At 39.3% G+C, this 19683-nt stretch overlaps 1 protein-coding gene across 11 annotated transcripts in view; it reads right to left on the reverse strand.

Moving 5' to 3' along the window:
• The window catches only part of osbpl8 (oxysterol binding protein-like 8), an 88297-nt gene that overhangs the window by 12079 nt on the left and 56535 nt on the right, over positions 1-19683 (reverse strand). For 6 of the 11 annotated variants that reach the window (XM_015041368.1, XM_015041366.1, XM_015041367.1 and 3 more), the window contains 3 exons: positions 17359-17395; positions 14956-15138; positions 1177-1250 (listed from right to left, as the gene is read on the reverse strand). In XM_015041368.1, coding sequence (XP_014896854.1) covers positions 1177-1250; positions 14956-15138; positions 17359-17395 — 294 coding nt within the window. Of the gene's footprint in view, positions 1-1176; positions 1251-8391; positions 9453-14955; positions 15139-17358; positions 17396-19683 lie in introns of those variants that run through there. The other 5 variants (XM_015041371.1, XM_015041374.1, XM_015041373.1 and 2 more) reach the window with 4 other exon arrangements.

Consider the following 19683-nt stretch of genomic DNA (forward strand, 5'->3'; position numbering starts at 1 on the left):
AAGAGGAATACATGAACACAAACTAACAAAAACAACAACATAAGAATAATTTTAGCAACCACACCTGTTTGAAAAGGAGTTAAAAGAAGTTTAATGTTTTTTTTTTAATTGCCACTCCTTTATACTCTTCTTCAACATATCCTTAAACCAAAATACACGTGAATAAAATATTTGTAAAACGAGGCGTTTATTTCTATTCATCCCCCTTTACTCTGACAACTTCAAATGAAATGAGGTTTAAATCACTTTCAGACGTGAGATTGGGGTGAGACGTTTACCTTCCTGTTGAATGAGCCTAAACATACAGCCAGAGCTACAGTGAAAAAGGCTTAAAGTGGTCCAGTCAAAGTCCAGACCTACGTCTTTAAAAGAGTCTGAGGCAAAGCTTAAAGATTTATGTTCACAGACATGCAACAAAAGCATGCCAGATGTGTTTGGGTGAACTTCACCAAAATCTTAACTGGATTTTGAAATCACAACACTGCAAAAACACAAAATCTTTTAAAGTACATACTTTAAAAGTTCAAATATCTCTGTGCATTTGAAATAAGACAGAACTAACTTACAAGTAACTTTGCAGCAAATGACATGAGCTTGTTTTAAATCAATAATTCCACAACACATTTTCCCCATGCAATAAGCGAAATAATCTAATACTTTTTCATCAATATTCACTTGAAACAAGCTCCTACGCCTTTTTGAAAAATTACTTGTAAGTTCATTTTGTGTTACTTCAACTGTATTTGCTCTAGAAACCAGTCCAAAAATACTTGGTAAGACTTTTGTGTTTGTGCAGTGAATGAAGCATAGTGGCATGCCTGTATTAACAATAAACAGTTCTTAGTGAACTGGATCAGGCTGTAAAAGGAGTCATTATTATTATTATTATTATTATTATTATTGACAGACAGCCATGTTTTATCTGAACATTGGTAAATATTTCATTCTGCACATAAAAGCAGACGAACTAGAGCTGCTCAACGGTGTCGGTGTGTGATGCATGAGTCATCTCAGCAGGGCTTAACGCTGCTGATGCAAGACCGGGAAAGTAAAAAAGAAAAACAACTAAGTAATCCTTCCTCATATTTAATGATTCTCATTACAACGAAAACAGTAAAGAGCACAGTTTAGTGTTATGAGCCATCATGGCTCACAGAGTGATTTTTGTCCTCTTACCTTGCTCTTTGATATGGAATTCGAATCCTCTTTCAAAGGCAGAGGAAGAAGATCCTCCTTTACTCTCTCGAAACCTGAAAGGAAAGGAAAGAACAAAGAAAATGTTGATGTTCACTTTGCTGCGACTCGTCAAAATTCATCGGAAGACTCGGACTAATGTTGCGTTTCTAGAAATGTCAAACAGCGTCAGCAGAACCGTGTCCTGAGGGAAACTCGACTTTCACTTCGGCGAATTCTCATTCCAATTAATGAGTTTCTAGCCAATTCCCAAAACCAAACAACGGCTCTCCCGCTGAGAGTGCAGCAGCCGGCGAGGGGGACGCCTGGACCTGTAAATATTTCATGGTTTCTTTCCTTTAACCCCGGGACTCCAGCTTCCTCTGCTGTGAGCACAGAGCAAGTCCTGCAGAAGCTCGTTTTCAAATGTCAACGTTTGTGATATGGAACAGAGCCCAGAGGAGGAGTGATGTGCAGAAAACGATTCAAGACACAAATCACTGGAGAATACATTTGTTTTCAGAGAAGTCACCAGATGATGTGGGGAAAGATGCCGTCTTGGCTGAAGGCCAATGCGCCAATAAGTCGTCTGAATTAGACAATTTAACCCTGAGATGTAATAACCAGGAGGTTTAATGTTCAGTCATTGATTTGTAGTGTCTTGAAAACAAACAATGGCTTGATTAAAAGAACACTGTGGCATCACTTAGGTTTGTAACGTTGCATCTAAATGGTGAACAGATTTCTGAAACAACATTCATTTGAAGGTAAAAAAAATGTTGTAGATCAGAAGAAATACTTCAAACTGTTGAACACGGCAGTGGAAGATTAAAGGGTTGGATGTGGTTTGCAGTCGAACAGGCAGAAGGTATGGGTGGTGCACCGATCAATCGGCACAGATTTTCTTCATTTCAGGTGATTGGCGATTGACTGATTCTAGAATTTTTTATTTCTTCAAAAAAAAGTAACAAATCCAATGACTTTTTTCTGTGTTATTGAAGACTTTGGCAACAGAGGGGGTTTTTTTTGTTTTCTTTTTTATTGGTATTGGCCAAAATCGGAATCGGTGCACCCTTAGTAGAAAGCCAAAGCAAGAACTTGGACAAAAGAAGCTAAAATCAAAATCCTGTAAAGTGCATGCAAAAATGGTTAGCATTATTTTGTTTTTTTGGCAATTCTCTTACCAGGAACTTGTTTTAACTTCAACCATTTTCTCCTTAACATGTATTAGCAATAATGATAAACTCCTCATATCCATTCAACTTTAGTTCAGATCAGTTCTGTCTCTTCATAATTTATGAGGAATATGGCAGATTTTGATAGAAAATTTGTCAATACTTTTTAAACAAGTTTTAGTGTTAAAACCTTTTGACCAAAATGTACCAAAGACCCAAATAAATAAATGCATGTTATTAAATACTGTTACAATATCACAGTAAAACTATGATTATGATTATGCAATTAAACTTTGGCTAAATTGACTTTATGTTTTAACTAGCAAACAAAAATATTACATGTAATCCAATAACCAAATTCAACCTGAGACGCCTAACGATGCAACCTTTACTGTTAACCACATTGTGCTTCCATGGTAACACATAACCTGAAGACTTTATTGCTTTTTAACTGGTTATAAACTTTTAATAGTTTTATTAGTTTAGATTTTCTCAGACAGCCGCTTGGATATGAAATTTTAAACTAATCAGCCCACCAGAATCACTCTCCTGACCTTTTGGATCTTACTAGGAGTTAAAAATATTACCTTGGCTCAGTATCAAAGGCTAAGTGACACTTTGATGAAGTATGAGGAAATCTCATACCAATTAAAACGTAGAAAGTCAATGAAAACACATTTCCTGGTTTTTATTTTCTATTTTACCAACTCCTCTGACCTCTGAGCAATACTCCAGCTGAGGAAGAATGACAGCTGCTACAAGGACTTCCTAAGGGCAGAGTCTCCCTGTCTGAGAGCGAAACTCTGCCTTCACCGCCTCTTTCTCCAAAATCAATACTTTGTGCTTTTTTTTTTTCTGCACATCAATGCCAAATCAACAAGAAACCGAGCATGACCTTCAACATACCGACTGGTGTTTTCATCTTAGCATCAGCAGCAAATATTTTCAGCATAAACAGTCCTTCCCATCCAAAGCTGCATATCTGATGTGTTCGGACAAAAACACCACGCAGTGTTTTTATCAGATAATCTACAAATTAACTTACTAAAAGAAAAATATGTATACATTTCTTTGCTTTCAAAATACAATAAGTTTAACAAATTTCAAATTGCATCTTATTGAGAAATTTTTGTTCAATATAGAATTTGCGAGTCAGAGCTTATGAAATGAGATGGTTAGATTGAATAAAGTCTCATTAGAAAAGGCAAAATAAAACAGTAATGTATCTTGAAAATCAATCTCAATAGATATTTATATTTTATAGCATAGTGAGCACCGCGTCCCATTGATTGAACGTGCAAATAGAAAGTGAAAAGGGATGAATGTTCATCTGTAAGCCTTCGGTTGTGGATGAGTCACGCCGCACCGCATCCCGACTGTAGCGTATGTCTCTTTAAGGTAAGAGGAACAGCAAGAACCTCTGTGACAGATCAGATGTTGGGGAAGAAGGGAGACCAAATGGAATGCGACGGTACAGAAGCAGCAGGGAGCGCACCATGCTGCTAGACTGGATGTTTTCCACATCCATTACCACCCTCATAAGGTCAGAACACAGTCCATGTGCCTTACCCGCATTGTTGGAGAGCAAATATGGCACAAGACAGCAAACGTAAAGGAATGCATGTTAAATATTTACACGTATTCAAATGTTATTTGTCTCGTTTGACATATTAGCCACATTTAGCATACAGAGTGGAGTATGATAACCCACAGTAGCTTACGGGTTATATTACTGAAAATCCATATGCCACTGACACTTCTGAAGCTAACCTTAGCATTGTTGCTAATTTCAGCATCAGAACCCCCGATTTGGGTCCGATCAGGGCTTAAACTAACTTTAGCATTTTAGGTCATTTTAGCTTATGCACTTCTTGCATAGCAAATGGAGTAAGTCAGTGTTAGTCAGTATGCTAATGATTCCCCAGATGCTAATGACTACATTTTAGTTCACCTAAGCATTGTTGCTCATTTCAGCAGCAGAATGCTGGATTTCAGACACAAATATTTTGGCAGGCCCCTTTTAAATTTCTTCAAAAATGTTCTAATTGCATTTTAATGTTTATTCTCTCTGCACTGAGTTCTTTATAGTACAAAAACACGTGTGTAGGATATAATTTGCTCTCCCCAGAAGTATTCAGTGCAGTTTCACCAAGGTATTTTGTCAATGTTTTGTAATCTAGTAAAAACTGTATATATATATATATATATGTATTATTTTCTACCAAGTCTAATTTTTGAGGGGTAATGGTCCATCCAGTCAACAGATGGAGAGACAGCACAGGGAGGAAAGTGCACCGGCAGGGTCGTAGGAAAGGTCATTTTCTGCTAGGTAGTGCTTGGAACCCTGTGGTAACTGTCTGCAGTTCTAGTTTTATTTAAACTTTTACAGAGTGATTGAAATTTTTACAGGAAACACAGCTAATGATGTTGAACGAGAATTCCTTGCTCACAGTATGTGCTCTATTCATCTTAAAAATGTTGCAACGAGTTGAGATCAGGACTCTGATCTTCCACACCAAACTCAATCACTCATGTTGTCATGGTAACTTGCTTTTGGTGGCAGTAGGTAGCCATTTTGGAATAGGAAGAGGAAACAGTTCAACAAAGTAGGAAGGATAAAATGATCACAACTAATGAATAATAGCCCCATAATATAACGCCCTCAGAAACACAAGTGCCGTTTCCCGGGGCAACAACCAAAACCAGACTCGTCTGTTGAATCTACAGCACAGCTGAAGTATGGAGGTATGTAGATATTGACACAGCTGAAAATTGCAACTAACTAGTAAAAAATGAAACATATTTACACTTTTGGAATCATCAATCCCAAAGAAATGCCAATTCAATCTTGAGAGAGACAAATTCATAAATGCTTGCATAACCACATGCTTTAGGTGCTGAGTTTTATACACATGTAGTCATGGAAGGGGTTGGGCAACTGAATTCAACAATGTTGAGGACTGGTCTGTCACGTTCAACAACATATTATAAATCATGTTCTGAATGCTGCCTCTTTGTAGTCCTTATTGATCTATTCTTAATATATTTTTGGAGATGAAAACAGTCTCTGGCGCTCTGTTGTGCCTCTGAAGATGTGACGTTCTTGCCGCAGCCATTAAGCCCCTCAATTCATCAGCCCATCACTGTGCTTCACAAACAGAAGTAAGAAAAGAAATTAAGTGAATGAAGCATTAAGATAAATGCTCTTAGGAAGAGAAAAATCAATTTTCCTTCAGATGGAGGGATATTTTAGGCATGGATGTCTGAATGGGAGGAGGTGCAGCAGCTTGTATTTCCATGGTGGCAGTTTTGTGTGGGATGATCTATTTATATTTTTGGTGAGGCTAAACCAAGTAACTGCTATGAAAAGGCACATTGTAAACCAAAATAAAAGCAAAACTCAAAGTCGTGTGGTATTAAATAATAATTTACTTCATGTCCAAGCAAACAGTCACAGCAGGAGTCATACAGCTCAGCCTGATTTCCCATGGGTCCAACAAGACGTCCTATTCTTAAACATCTTCAACATAAGCTTCTGGATAGTTTATTAAAACAGGACAATCTATATAAAAAAAAAAAAAAAAAGACCAAGAACAGCAGGGCAACAACTACGGTTGAAACCAAACGTTTACGTACACAGAATAAAAAACAAAGACATTTTCTCACTGTTTGAAGTTAAGTTAGACGGAATACTGTTTTCTTATTTGATACAATGGGAAAGTCAAAAGAAATAAGCCAATGTATCAGCAAAAGGATCAATTATACACAAGAATAGACATGATGGGAATGTCCAACCATTGTAGCAAGCAGGAGACTGGCTCTGTGACCAACAGATGAATGTGTTTGGGTCCAGAATGTGCAGAAAAAAGAGGAAGCTAATATGCTAAAAAAAAAAAAAAAAAAAAAAAAGAACGAGACCTTCATATTTGGATATATTTTCATCTGATGAAACTAAAGTTGAACTGTTTGGACGTGAAAAGAATTGTTGCAAATGGAGTGAAAAATGCAGAATGCTTGTACCATCCTGGATGGTAAGGGGGTGGCAGCATCATGCTGTGGGGTCATTTTGCTACTTCATGAGGACTGAATATTATGTGGTAATACTGAAGCAACTGCAGTCAGGAAGATTTTTTTAAACTTAGAATTTAAGACAAATTAGAGTTTTTGGGAACTTGCAATCAGTTATCAAAGATTTCCTAATGTATTTTTTTTCCCTGCATTAGAGGGAATAAATGCAGGGATTTTATGTGAATTTCCAAGATCGCAGAAAAACTAAAGGAACTATCTAGACAATGTGGCAAAGTCATCTTAGAAATGACTCCCCAGAATCAAACTGACATTGACATTTCAGTCTAAACCCCTTAGAAAATCTGTAGGTGTAAGCTGATGAGAGGAGAATATAAGACAAGGGATTTTTCAGACGCCAAAAAGCTTCTATGAGCTGCAGACGAGGAGAGATGTGGGAGTAAAACACAAAACAAAAAAACAACCAGTCGTGGAGCTCAAAAGACAAATCAAAGACAACAAGCACACAAGTGGGTTAGTCCAACCTGCCTGCTCCAGTTATCTCCTTCAGAGGCTCTTGGGCGCTGCCGTCTGGTAGCTGAATGTCAAAAATTAAGATAAATGGAGTCGGGGCTGCAGGAGGAGAAACACTATGACTCAGAGACGCTGTGTTGAAGTCTGAGAGATTTGTATAGCTGGAGGAGGTACTTTAGAGGAGGAAAGAAGGCGGCTTTCGGCCAAAAAGGTCGCCAGAGTAAATCTCCGGCCACGGCAAACGCTTTCAAAGCCTGCAACAGAGTCGGCCGTAAGCTCTGAGACTCAAAACGCCAAACACAAGAGCAAAGAGTTAGCAGAGTTACCAGGTCATGCAGGAGAGTCATGAATACTGCATCCGTCTGTGGCTACAAAACAAGGTTTGTGCACAGTCAGCCTTTACTGGGTTTCACTAAAGTTAAAAATAGTCGTGGGGAAAGGTGGAACAGGGGACGCGTTCCCTCTTTGGGAGCGCTGTGTGGTCGCCAGCTGTCCGCCTCCAGCTCCGTGCTCTTTTTCACCAGGATGAACAAAAGCAAAGATCACTGAAAGCCATTTTACAAATGAATGGTAGCCTGATTTAATCCTTCGTTTACCGTAGGATTAAATGCACTTTAAAAAAAAAAAGAGGATTATCACAGCACTTTCGTTGGGGAATGGCTGGAACCCGACGTAAAGCCCAACTGAAGAAGACGAGTTGTCCATTACCAGCTTGCGCAAGCTTATTTAGCTCTAATTCAAAACTACAAAGAGAATACGCAGCAAAACGGAAAATTCGCATTTTTTCCGATTCAGTAAACACATGCAAGTGAACGTTGTTTTGAACTATGCTTGACAATGTCTAGCTTTTTTTTTTCTTAGACCATAAAACAGAGGTACAAACATGTATTCACGCTCGAAAGTCAATGTTTGCTAGATTTAACTATTGTACAAATATGAACTTGATTTAGTTAAAATCCCAGTAAAGATAAATAAAATTGGTAAATGAAACCTTAAAACAACCGAAAAGTCTTAGAGTTGAGAAACTACAAGAGTTCTTGAGAGAGATGATAGACCGATTCCTCCACAGACACCAATGAGAACATCTCATTTAAGCTGATTCTCCCAACTTCATACTTAAAGTCACAACTTTAAATTCACTATGAGTGGCCGCATCATGAGGGATGTGGAAAAAAACAACAAAAAAAAAACGTCTCAATTCCTAAAGTTTTTTTCCCCAATCGGCAGCGAGGTAATGTCACTTTTCAGAATAGTTGCTTTAGATGACAAAGAGGAGTTCACCCTGTTGAACTATGCTTTACTCCAGATTCATAAACATTATCAGTAGATTATAGATGTGGGAGGATTGTTGGACTTGTCTTGACAACAAAAAAGTAGTAAAACACAGCGTTCTGAGAAAACTCTTCCCACCGTAGAGTAAATCCTGTAGTAGAAATCAGTCGCGACCACAAGCTGAACTACTAAAAGACTCTGCGGCGCCCTGCGACCCGGGGAGCACACCCACCTGGAAGCGAGATGGGTGACAGCTCGTTATAGCCCCCGAAGGAGGCGTTGCGGATGAGCTTGCGTCCGTCCGGGTGCGGAGGTCGAAGCGACGCCGTCCCGCCACACGTGGAGAACCGCCGGCGGTTCAGCAGGCCCTCCTCCTTCATCATGGGGCCGGCACGGAGCTCCCTCGCCAGGGGGGGGAGGAAGACACAAGGGGGCGCAAGGGAAGTGAGGAGGGGGCTGGAATGCTCTGGGGCGGAAGGTTGGAAGGTGATCGGGAAGCCAATTCCCTCTAGTGTGCGAGTGAAGCGGTGGAGGAGCACAACACAAAAACACACGCAGGCTTTGAATCAGTGCAGCCGACTGGCCCCCTCTTCCTCACACACACTCTCTCTCTCTCTGCTATGAGAGGGGAGAGGCTGTAAGTACTTAATAAGGAATAAGCCGAGCCCCGCCTACTCCCTGTGCTCCGGATGGGAGGGGAGCCGCATCCTGACTCGATGTGTTCCACGTCTAGTCTTCCTCTGCTGCTGCATTTCTCCTCAGGAGTTTCTAATCGGCCCCTTTAGACGTACAGGAACACTTCACTGCTTCCCCAGATGATTCATCTTTTCTAAACGTTGAACTAAGATGCCTGTTTTCTTTTTGTTGTCGTTTTTTTTTTTAATGGCGGCTGTAAAAGCGGAGCCTCTATTTTGATTGTAATAGTAATCAGTCACATCACGGATATCGTGGATTCATATCCGTGACGTTCCGTCCTGCTTTTTATCTTTGGAAGACGAAGCGAAGAAGACAGATAATGATGAGAATGAGGCAGAATCAAAAGCTCCACGACAGCTTGGCTTCCCCAAAAGCTCTCACCGCTCTCACACATTCCCAGATTTCATCCCAGACTCAAAACTGCCAGATTTTATCTGGATATATGAACATAAAACAATCCCCTTTAAATTTCTTCCACGGAACTAGATCTACTTGTAATCTGCTGATGAGATGGTCTTTTTGTCGTTTCCTTCTAGTTACTAGTTAGTTAGTCAGTCAGCAGTATAACAGATGACGTTAAATGAATAATAAAGAAACAGAAACTGGTAAAAACTATAGGTTGACTACCTAGAATAAACTCCAACAAACCTTCATTCAAATGGGTTCAAAGAGCAATTAGGATTTTTAAATATAAGGTAAAATAAATAATAAAGCATAATGTGGCTCAAAGCACAGAGCATAGAATTAGACTGAACAGATCTGCTTTTATGGATCGGGCACATTGTCACCAATACCTGATCTATAAGTTTTTAAAGTATCGGGACCAACACAGATGTAAATGTTGGATCGGTGCATTTCTAGCTGGAGCTGCACAGACTTTATGGCAAAGAACTAACTTTGTAGCTAGCTGAATGTCAAAGACACAACTTCATATTTAGTTGAATTTGTAAAAAAGAACAAAAAAAAACTGCAGTTAATCCAGTTTAATTAGGACTTCAGCATCAGTAAAGGGATTTCCAAAGAGCTACTTTCTGATAACTTATAGATTTATATCCTCATTTAGATTTTGTCCTGTAGAAACTTCATTTTGTTGTTTTCATAATTACCCAGACTTTGATGACGTTTATTAAAAATGGCCAAGAACGCACAGATTTAAGAAAAATCTTACTGTATATGTAGTTTCTGGCGCTATTATCCTGATAAATAACAGTGAAATGTCCCTAAAGAGGGGTGTGTCCTTCTGTAATCCTAAAGACCTGTAGCTGCTGTGAGGTCAGGGGTCATCGGGCAGCACAAAAACAAGCACAAAGCTCCATTAAAGACAGAAGGAAGACAAACTATTTGCCTTTATCTGGGATGAGAAAAGCCTTGAACCTTATCTTCAAAACCCCAATCTGTAAGGAAGAACATCTACAACGCCGCCATCTTCTTTCCAATCAGCTGACCTGCCCTGTTTATTGTTGTGACTTCAACCTGTCTAAAAGCTCCGAGCGTCCCACTGGCCTTTTGTCAAGTCTCAGTCCGTGGAGACGGTTCATCAGAGACAGATTGACTGAGTATAAACAAGCATAATCCCTTCTAAAACTTCTGTGGCCGTGGCAACCGGCCGTTCCGCGCCTGAGAAATGCACAGCAATGGCCGTCTGACTCAAATGTGCTTTAATTAAAACAGGTAATTGGATGTTGGGAACGAGTGAATCATTTCCCACAGCTAATTAACCTGCGAGGAGAGGAGGCGTCCGTCGCCGCTGCGCCTAAAATTAGTCTGCATGTGGGTCAATTTTTTTCAAACTGGGTGCACATCTAACTGAAGAAAATATAATGAAATACAGTTTTGAAAGGATTGAGGATTTTAGCAGCAACATGTACATCAGAGTCAGTCTGTCACATGCAGAAAACATAACCAAAGCCTTAAAGGAAACACCATGTAAGCCTGGGATTACCTCTGGAACAAAGAGGCTATTTAAATCACTGATCTATTGACTCCGTCTACTGGCTTTGAGTCAATGCAACAACATTACTAAATTTAAAATCTGTTTTTTTATGTTCCCTTCATCTTTCTTCTGTCCTTAAATCAGCAATTTTCAGGAAAATAGAAGGTATAAAACCACAACGACCACACGGAAAACAAGTAGTGCTCTACTGTACTGTACCTCGGTTTTCTTCTGGCTAACAATCAAGAGAAACTCAAAAGAGTCCAAAGCTGAGGAGCAGACAGCAGCTTAACCTCCCATGTCGCGCTACGGTCACTCCGAGTGCTCCAGCTGCCCGAGCGGCACTCGGAAACCCAGACGGAGATGTCGTCCATCGTGTCTTCCCGACCCGGTCGGCGTTCGGGTGGCCCGCTGGAGGAAGATGGGGAGGCTGCTGATCAGAGCGGCCCCCTCCGTTTAGCTAACCCGGTCTGACAGAGACTAATCCCCGCAGCTGATCCTAAATCCAAGCTGACCCCACCTGTTCCCTTTGCTTTTCGTCTCCCTCCGCTGCCCATTTCGCTTTCTTTTAAACAGAAATACGCGCACGAAAGCGCTAAGCAGACTGAAATTTTCTGTGTTTTGCCACATTACGACCAGGCCTGTCAACATAAGAAACTTTGACAGATGATAAATTGTCCCGGTAATTATTGCAATGAATGATGATATTGTCGTTTTGACCCAATTTACAAGTGATAAGTTGAACATGTCAAAGACCAATAAACTTGAATTTTGTAAAGAACACTTGACGCTGGAACTGGAAGATTTTGTTTTAAAGATCCAAAATAAAACATGACAACCTAATACAATGAAAAAAAAAAAGGGGATAAAAATTACTTACAATCGAAACCATGAATAAAATGGATTATTACGTTTCTGTAAACAAAATTGCCATGGATTAATACAGTAACACTTTAATTGTAATTTTCTTACTTGTTTGTTTTTTTTTTTCATTTGTCTTTCTGCCAGAGACAAGATTCTTCCCGCGCCAGTAAGAATCTTTGAAAGCATGTATTTGTATTGTTATGCATGTTATCAGTTAAAAAATGGTCTCTATACTGTCAAGCAAAATTTGTTTTCATGACAGGCGGCGATCCTTCTGTCCACTGCATCATCACCTAGGACGATTCTTCAGAGATACTTGGATGATATAAGTTACAACGTCTAGTTTTATTTTGGTAGAAATACAGCATTATTGAACTGAATTGTTTAGATCAATTCACATTCATGTGTCAGAATGGCCTAGTCAAAGGCTGACGTAAAATTATTGAGAAGTCACTGCAGTGAAAGGTGATTCCGCAAAGTACTTAAAAGAACTCCCCACCACACTTTTCAGATTGTCATCCCACATCAAGTCCCGATTAAACCTCCTATGGCTCGTGGCTATAATGTGAGGAAATGAGGAAAACGTTCAAGGTGCAATAAATACGCAAGAACTGGAGTCGGTTGTTTCCAGACTGCTGATCCTCAAAGAGTCGGCGCCTACGGCTGAAGACGTCTCATCAAAACGGCTCCTCGCTGAGTCATAAGGCAGAGGCAACGCCGTTTCTGTGCGTGTGCGATAGGAAATCACCGAGATGAAGCCGACGCGCCATGAAAGCAGGAGCATCTTTAAATATTTAAACACTGATATTAATGCATGATTCCAGAAGCCAGAGTTATTGGTGAGAAAGAGTCACGGAGGGATTTTTACAAACGCTAATGAGTTAAAATATGGAAGAAACGCATATAAATATGAGAATAAGTGGAGCTTCAATGTCTGGAGATGACTCCATGTATTTAATATGCTAAACCTTCGTACTTGTACTTGACACTGCTGAAACAACCGCTCAGCTTCACACCTCAGCTGTGAATGTTCCCTCACAGCTCCGGCTGGATTTGAGTAATCTTACGTCACCGCGATGCGTCTCGCTGTACGGACAAACTGTAAAACATTCTGACAGAGGAATTATGGGGGGAGGAGAAATAAAAAATAAAACTTTTATCTTTTTTTTTTAAATCGAGCAAAACAAAACGAAGCTCAAGCTGCCATCGAGACGGCTGTTCTGGACTGCAGCTTTGACTTTTCTTCGACAGATCAAGACCAGTGGCATTTAATGGCTCTGACATCAGTATTGTTCGGGCTGAAAATCAGTTGCCATGGATACCTATTTTGGTCTTGAAGGAGTTGAGGGTCAGAGAAGGTTTTCGCGAGTCATTGTGAAAACAAACAGAGGCAGTTTGGACGATGCTGCAGCATGTTAAGGTGTATCCTTAGGAAAATGTTCAGGTGCTTTTCTTAATCTGGATCATAACTGATAATAACACGCTGGACATCGAAGTTACGACGGCCAAGTTATAACCAGAAACTTCAACCTAAACGGTTTTAAAATAATAACTTCACAGCACAGATATTACTTTGTTCCATTTCCTCTTCTCATAAAAGTATGTTGAGAATGTTTCAAAATGTTTGACGGTAGACCAAGTGGAATTTTTCTTCCAATCCTGAATTATGCACTATTTTGAGTCAGTAACTTAAAAAATAAAAAATTCAAGGCAACTGAATGCAGATTTATATTTGTGTCATAGTAGCTCCCTCTTGTGGTATGAACACGTCTTTAAACATACACATGTTTTCTAAAACCACTAACAAATGAAATTAAGCTCTAACATTATGACCGTCATTTTACACCTGCTGACTACCTAATCAACATCAAATCACTAAGATGGACAACCATTCTTTCCGGACTCCATGATCAGCAGTGACTTCATTACTAAGACAATGAAGAACTGGTCAAAAGAAAGAGAAATCAATATAGTTTTGTCAAGATGATACACTGTAATGTACCTTTAAGGTAACCGAGCAACCACCCTCAGGAAGATCTTCAATCCACAATCTTATCAGTGATTAACAGAAACTCGAATTTCATCAGTAAGACCTGCACAAATCTTGAACGCATATTCTTTATAAAGCCAGAAGAGGGCGCACTGAGACCACAATGAGATGAATGAGTGGTTATGCAAGACGTTAGTGAAATCTATTCTATTTTGTTCCACAGCAAGACCTTTACCTAGTGTGAGGACAAAATACAGAACAACATTAATTTAATGAAAAGAGATACATTTGTACTTTTTAGAGGAGCATCAGTGCTAGCGGATATGGCGCTAAAATTAGCTCCAACCTGCTTAAAAGGCCTTAAATGAACTCATTCCTACAGGTTTTTAACTGATGACTGTGATTATGCACCCAGATCGTTATATCTCCGTTCTTTTGAATTGATTTCAAAATGTTTAAACATGATTCTCAAAGTAAAACAACAAATTGGAAAAAAAAAAAGAAAAAGCAAGATGAAAAAAACTAAATGAGATGAATGTTCAGTGTTTACTGTATGTAAGTAAACACTGAACACACAGTGAGGAAAAGACGAGGTTCTTATCACCTCATAAACTCAGCAGGTCAGGCATACTCTGTGAGTCATGCTGCTGCTCAATCCAGACTAAGACAGCTAATCTGATTATTCTGCAAATGATAAATGTTTACTGCTTTAATCAGGAGGAAGGCTACAGAAGTTGAGCCGTTTTATGCTGCTGCTGTAGCCTATACAGCTTCTCCTTATTTGCATTTACTCTACAGTCTTATTTTTATTTCTACCTTGTGCTTCAACTTATCTTCAACTTGCTGTAGCTGTTAAATTTCTATTCCATTCTATTAATAAACACATAATCAATATCCGAGATACAACCTTCAGAACGAAGGTCTCAGCGACAGTTTCTACAACAACTGTAAACAAACTGACACAAACAGAGCTCAGCAGCAAGCGATAAATTATTTAATGCTACCTTATGTTAAAAAAAAACACTTTATGTATATACAAAAGTATTCATACTCTGAATATTTTTACATTTAAAACGTAAATTATGACTTTAGCAAAGCACTGCAATTTCAAGAACAAAGATGGCTTTCAAAACCAGGTTCAAGCATGAACATTGTTTTTCTACCCAGGTTAAGGTCGACCAATGCTAGTCGAGCCACAGATGAGACAAAAAAAAATTGTTTTACAGAAAAATCTCACATATGAGAATAACACCTTATGAGAACCCCGTGTTATTTATTATTATTAGAGCAAACGGCGCACCAGTGGGTCTTACCGTGGGTGTAGCTGACCCCTGGGCTGAGGTTAGAAGGCGTGGCTATGTGCTCCCTGTTGGGCGTTTGAAGGCCCGCCTCCTTCTCCTTCTCTTTCTCCTTCTCCTTGTCCCGCTCCTTCACCTGGCGTTGGCTCATCCTGCCTGGGGTCAGAAGGATGGGGTCATCGCTGGACGTTATAGCACCTTCAGGTGGAAACAGGAAATGAGACGAAAACAGGACATTAGGCCATCTCTTGCTTCAAACAGAGAGGATCTACAAAGGGCCCTCTTGTGGAGCACCAGTTCGGTGCATACCCCCCTCGTTTCATAACCCCGTTTTGAGAACTTACATAACATTGGGTTTTATCTGCGCCTTACGACTGGAAATATGTTTCATAGGAGCTGATAAGCTGCCTATACGAGCCTTATCACTCCACCATGTTTACCTGAGGCTAATGAAACTAGCATGCATGTTATTGGTGCTGACTGGAAGGTGCCCTGTACGAGACTGAAAAAGATATTAAAGAGAATTGTGTTAAGTTTCAACTTCTTCCCTTTTCATCCTTCTCTATTTCTCTTTCTAGCCTAAACTGAGGACAAATGATTTTACTATTACTATGATTTTCTAAAATAAAATATCTAAAGACAAATGCGCATTTGTCTGATTGACTCAGTGTTTCACTAATTATCGAAGGAATATTTTATTACACTGATGACCCGGATTATCCAAACTGAACCAGACGTTTTTAGTTAAACGTAAATCTATTCACAAGTATACCTCATTCTACCTATGGAAGACAGAATTAAACTATTATAAAAGTTGTTTCAAAAACATAGTGATAGAGTAATGAAAGGGGCAGTATTATGTGTTTTAAAGCCACATAGTGCCATTTTATAGCACTATCAAGTCGCTATGTTAGCTATAATTATATATGTCAAATTTGACTTAAAAAGGAAACTTTACTTTGTAATTTAACACCTTGAAATTGGGTCTCTGTCTCTTTAAAAACTCCTGCTCTTTCTGAAACTCCACCTTCAGGAAATCATCACTACGTGGCTCCTCTATTAACCCTTTAACAATACTTTTTACCAGTGTTTCACTGAGAAGTAGTTTCTAAAATGAGCGAAGCAGCTCCTCAGTTCCACCAGGTGTTTGCTAATTGCTGCTGGCTAGTCTGAAGGAGCTGAGTGGGGGAGTTTATGGGAAGGGCTGCTCTGGGAGGGGGAAGCTTGGAAACTGCAGCTCCGAGGAAGAGCGCTGGCGCTTTTCCGTCCCACCAGGCGTTGTGCAAAGCTGAATGGTTGCCATGGAGATTGAAGGATTTCTCAGACGTGCATGAAAGAATCAAGGCAACACTCCAAGTATGTTTTTGATGAGGGAATAACATTATAACATGATGTGAAGCTCAAAAAAGTCATTTTTTACATAATACTGCTCCTTTAAGTTTTGCGTTGTACTGCCAGTTAGGTGGATGAAAGAAAAATGGTATGAAACCTTTTCCTTGCTAACAAGAACAACAAATTTAGTTCTTGGAAATTTATCAGGTTGTGCTCAACCCCCTAAAGGTCACAGTGTGGAAACTAAAAGGGCACCATCCGTCACTGTAATGGAGGGAACATGTTTTCAGGCGTTAGTCCTGAGGACTCGGTTTAATTGGGCAGAGAATGCTGACAATTTTCACCTCTTGATATGCCTTGATTTGCTTTGACGAAAGTTCCTGGATGTAAACAAAAAGATGACAGCGATGGAGAGAGAACGCGGTGGTTCCCGGACACAGAATGAGGATTTCTAAGTTTTCAGATCACGTATATGTTTATAAAAAATTATATATACGAGGCGTCAGTTCATGTCTTTGGCTTTCCTTGCAACGCTTTCTTACTGTAAGTGAGGGAGACTCCCGTTATCACAGAGTTTGCTTGTTTGGTTCACAGAGTTCAGATGATTCACACTTGTCTAAACAAAGTGGAAATAAAGTGGACCAAACATCTCTAGCATAAAAATACCCTTTAAGTACAGTAGGCAAACTAATTAATAGCATGTGAGTAAAGCAGAAGAATGCCATGAAAGGCCTAAAACTAAATTTCACATAAAGGATACTTAAATAATAACGTTCAATACTTCCTTCAATAAAGGAATTGTGCATGAAGAAATGTAAAAAAGTAAAAAAAAAATATACATTTCCTTACAAAAAACAGCCAAACAGATTTCTGCAAGCTGAACTCAATAGCAGCAAAGGAAAAGCATACACAACAACAAAATTCTTTCACAGAAAAAGTTTGAAAAATGAGTGAATTACTTTAGGACTCTATTCTCTAAAGTTGAACATTTCCCTCTCTTCCATTGGGCTCTAAATATGAGCCCTGGACTGGCTGCTGTCTGTGTACACTGCCCAAAGCCCTTCCCCTGAAAGGTCGCTGGCTTACCAGAGGCGGCATGATGCTCTCTCAACTCTGCATGGTGCTTGTGAGGGGGGGGAAAAAGATGTGGAGACAGAACAAGAAAAGTAAAAGAGGAAAAAGAGCAGGAAAGAGTGGCAGGGATGAAAAAAAGTGGCATGGGGATTCGGGGGGGGGGGATAAAGATTAAAGAAGGGGAGAGGACGGAGATGGGTGTGTCCACCATGCGTTGTTGGCCAGATGTTGGCAGGTTTGCGTGCAGCGGGGTTGGCGACAGTGGGCAGCATCAGCAACAGCAGCAGCAAGTGAGGATGCAGCCACATGGGACGACAACAAGTGACATTAATCCCCCCAAAAAAGAAGACAAAGAGACAAAAACAAATGAAAAACAGACATTAGTTGGACTAAAATGTTTAGGAGACAACTTAAAACAACAGAAGCAGAACATAAAAAAAAAAAATGGCCTGGGAGGGTACAACGGTGGATTATGTTCAAAAAAATAAAAGATGAAGAAATTAACAGAGCAAACAAAAGAGACATAAACTCAGCAGCAGCTAAGAATGCCCTTTTAGTTTGATTTACCACCCTGTCAGGCTCAACTAGATTTGTTAAAATATATATAAAAATATATGAAAAGTAAAAAAAATATAACAGATTCTGAGTTAGATTTGTCAATTATGACAGGACTATATGTTTTTATGGTTCTACATATCAATTACTTCATCTTAAAATAAGAGAAACTGTTATTGTTACCAGCTTAGATCAGTCACCTGTTGTAAAGCATGTTTAACCCTGACAATGAAATTAGTTTCTATTACCACAAAGAGGCGATGTTGTAACAAGTTGTTTGCTGCGAAGCAGTGAAGAAGAGGACACAGCATTTTAGCTAACAGAGAAATGGGAGTTAATATTGACACATCAACTTCTACAGCCAACCCCACAAATAGATAAAACCAGCATTATGATAATTATCGTGTGTGAGAAATTTAGCATTCTTTCACTGGTACATAATAAACAAAAGAGTTAAGGTAAATAAAAGAACATTTAGGAATTACAACCTCTAGATGTATAGTTTGCATAATGAAGATTTATGGAATAAATCAATTCCCGATCTCGGACTGAAATATCCCAACTGGAAAGGACTCTTGGATTTGATCAAATGTGGAGCCCCACCTGTTTGCAGTTCAGCATTTATGGATTTACCTAGTCATGATTATTTCTGTGGAACATAACTCTAAGTTGTTTGTGGAAAACTTGCTTATTTGCAATTTTTTCTAAGATATTTGAAAATGCAGCCTGGGAATCTGAAACACCTAGACAATGCTAGGTGCATTAGCGATTGCAAAGCAGCCAATCCAGGAGCACCGTTTTTATTTTCCTTGTCTCTGATTGTCTTATCTCCTCTCTTATGGGGAACAGCCAGTCTCTGGAAGTTAGTTTCTGTGATAGGGCTAAGATGGTTTCCACTGAGCTTAATATGCACAGTAATGTATATTTGGTTTTAGTATTTGCAGGTTTTAGCTAATCTCGAGTGGCTGTGGTCCAGGGACTCCTCTATTCCAGTGTTTTTCAACCACTGTTCCGTGGCACATTAGTGTGCCATGAGTGATCATCAGGTGTGCCGTGGAAATTATTCAATTTCACCTACGGTACCGTATTTTCCGGACTATAAGCTGCTACATTTTTCCTAAGCTTTGAACCTTGCGGATTGTAGCACGGTGAGGCTTTTCTGTGTATTTTTCTTCAACCAACAAGGGGCTCTCTAGCAATTTCTGCCAGGAAATCAGCTGTTTTCATCCAAACATGCACAGGTTTCACACTAGATGGGTAAAATATACAGATATTGACATTTTGTACATGCAAATCTTCATATTGTAACAGTGAATATGAAGTGAAATGTTTCCCAAATATTATTGCTTCTTTCAGAATAAGAATTATTTTCTTTATTCCGGCTAAAAGAATGCTGGTGGATTAGTTTGTAAAACACTTTGAAGTTTTCTACAACTTCTTTAAATTTAACACCACAGTGTTGTGGCACTGTTTAGGTGTTCAGGTGTATTTTTGAAGTGGACATGTTACGTGCAATTTGAAATAAGAAACGTAAAATGTGATAAAGATACATTTTTGTGTTTATTTGATTCCTATTCAAGACACTTTGATAAGAATGGCTATATATATATAATACAGGCGGCTACAGAGTATCTTTGTTTACATTTTTGGTTGGTGGTGTGCCTCGAGATTTTTTTTCAATTAAAACAGTGTACCTTGGCTCAAAAAAGGTTGAAAAACACTGATGTACACTCTACATATCTGTGAATTAGATGGAGTCCTCTTTAAATAATATCCTGGGTT

The sequence above is a fragment of the Poecilia latipinna genome, unplaced genomic scaffold (genome assembly GCF_001443285.1).
Source record: "Poecilia latipinna isolate Pla-1442-1.1 unplaced genomic scaffold, P_latipinna-1.0 Scaffold548, whole genome shotgun sequence".
Lineage (NCBI taxonomy): Eukaryota > Metazoa > Chordata > Actinopteri > Cyprinodontiformes > Poeciliidae > Poecilia > Poecilia latipinna.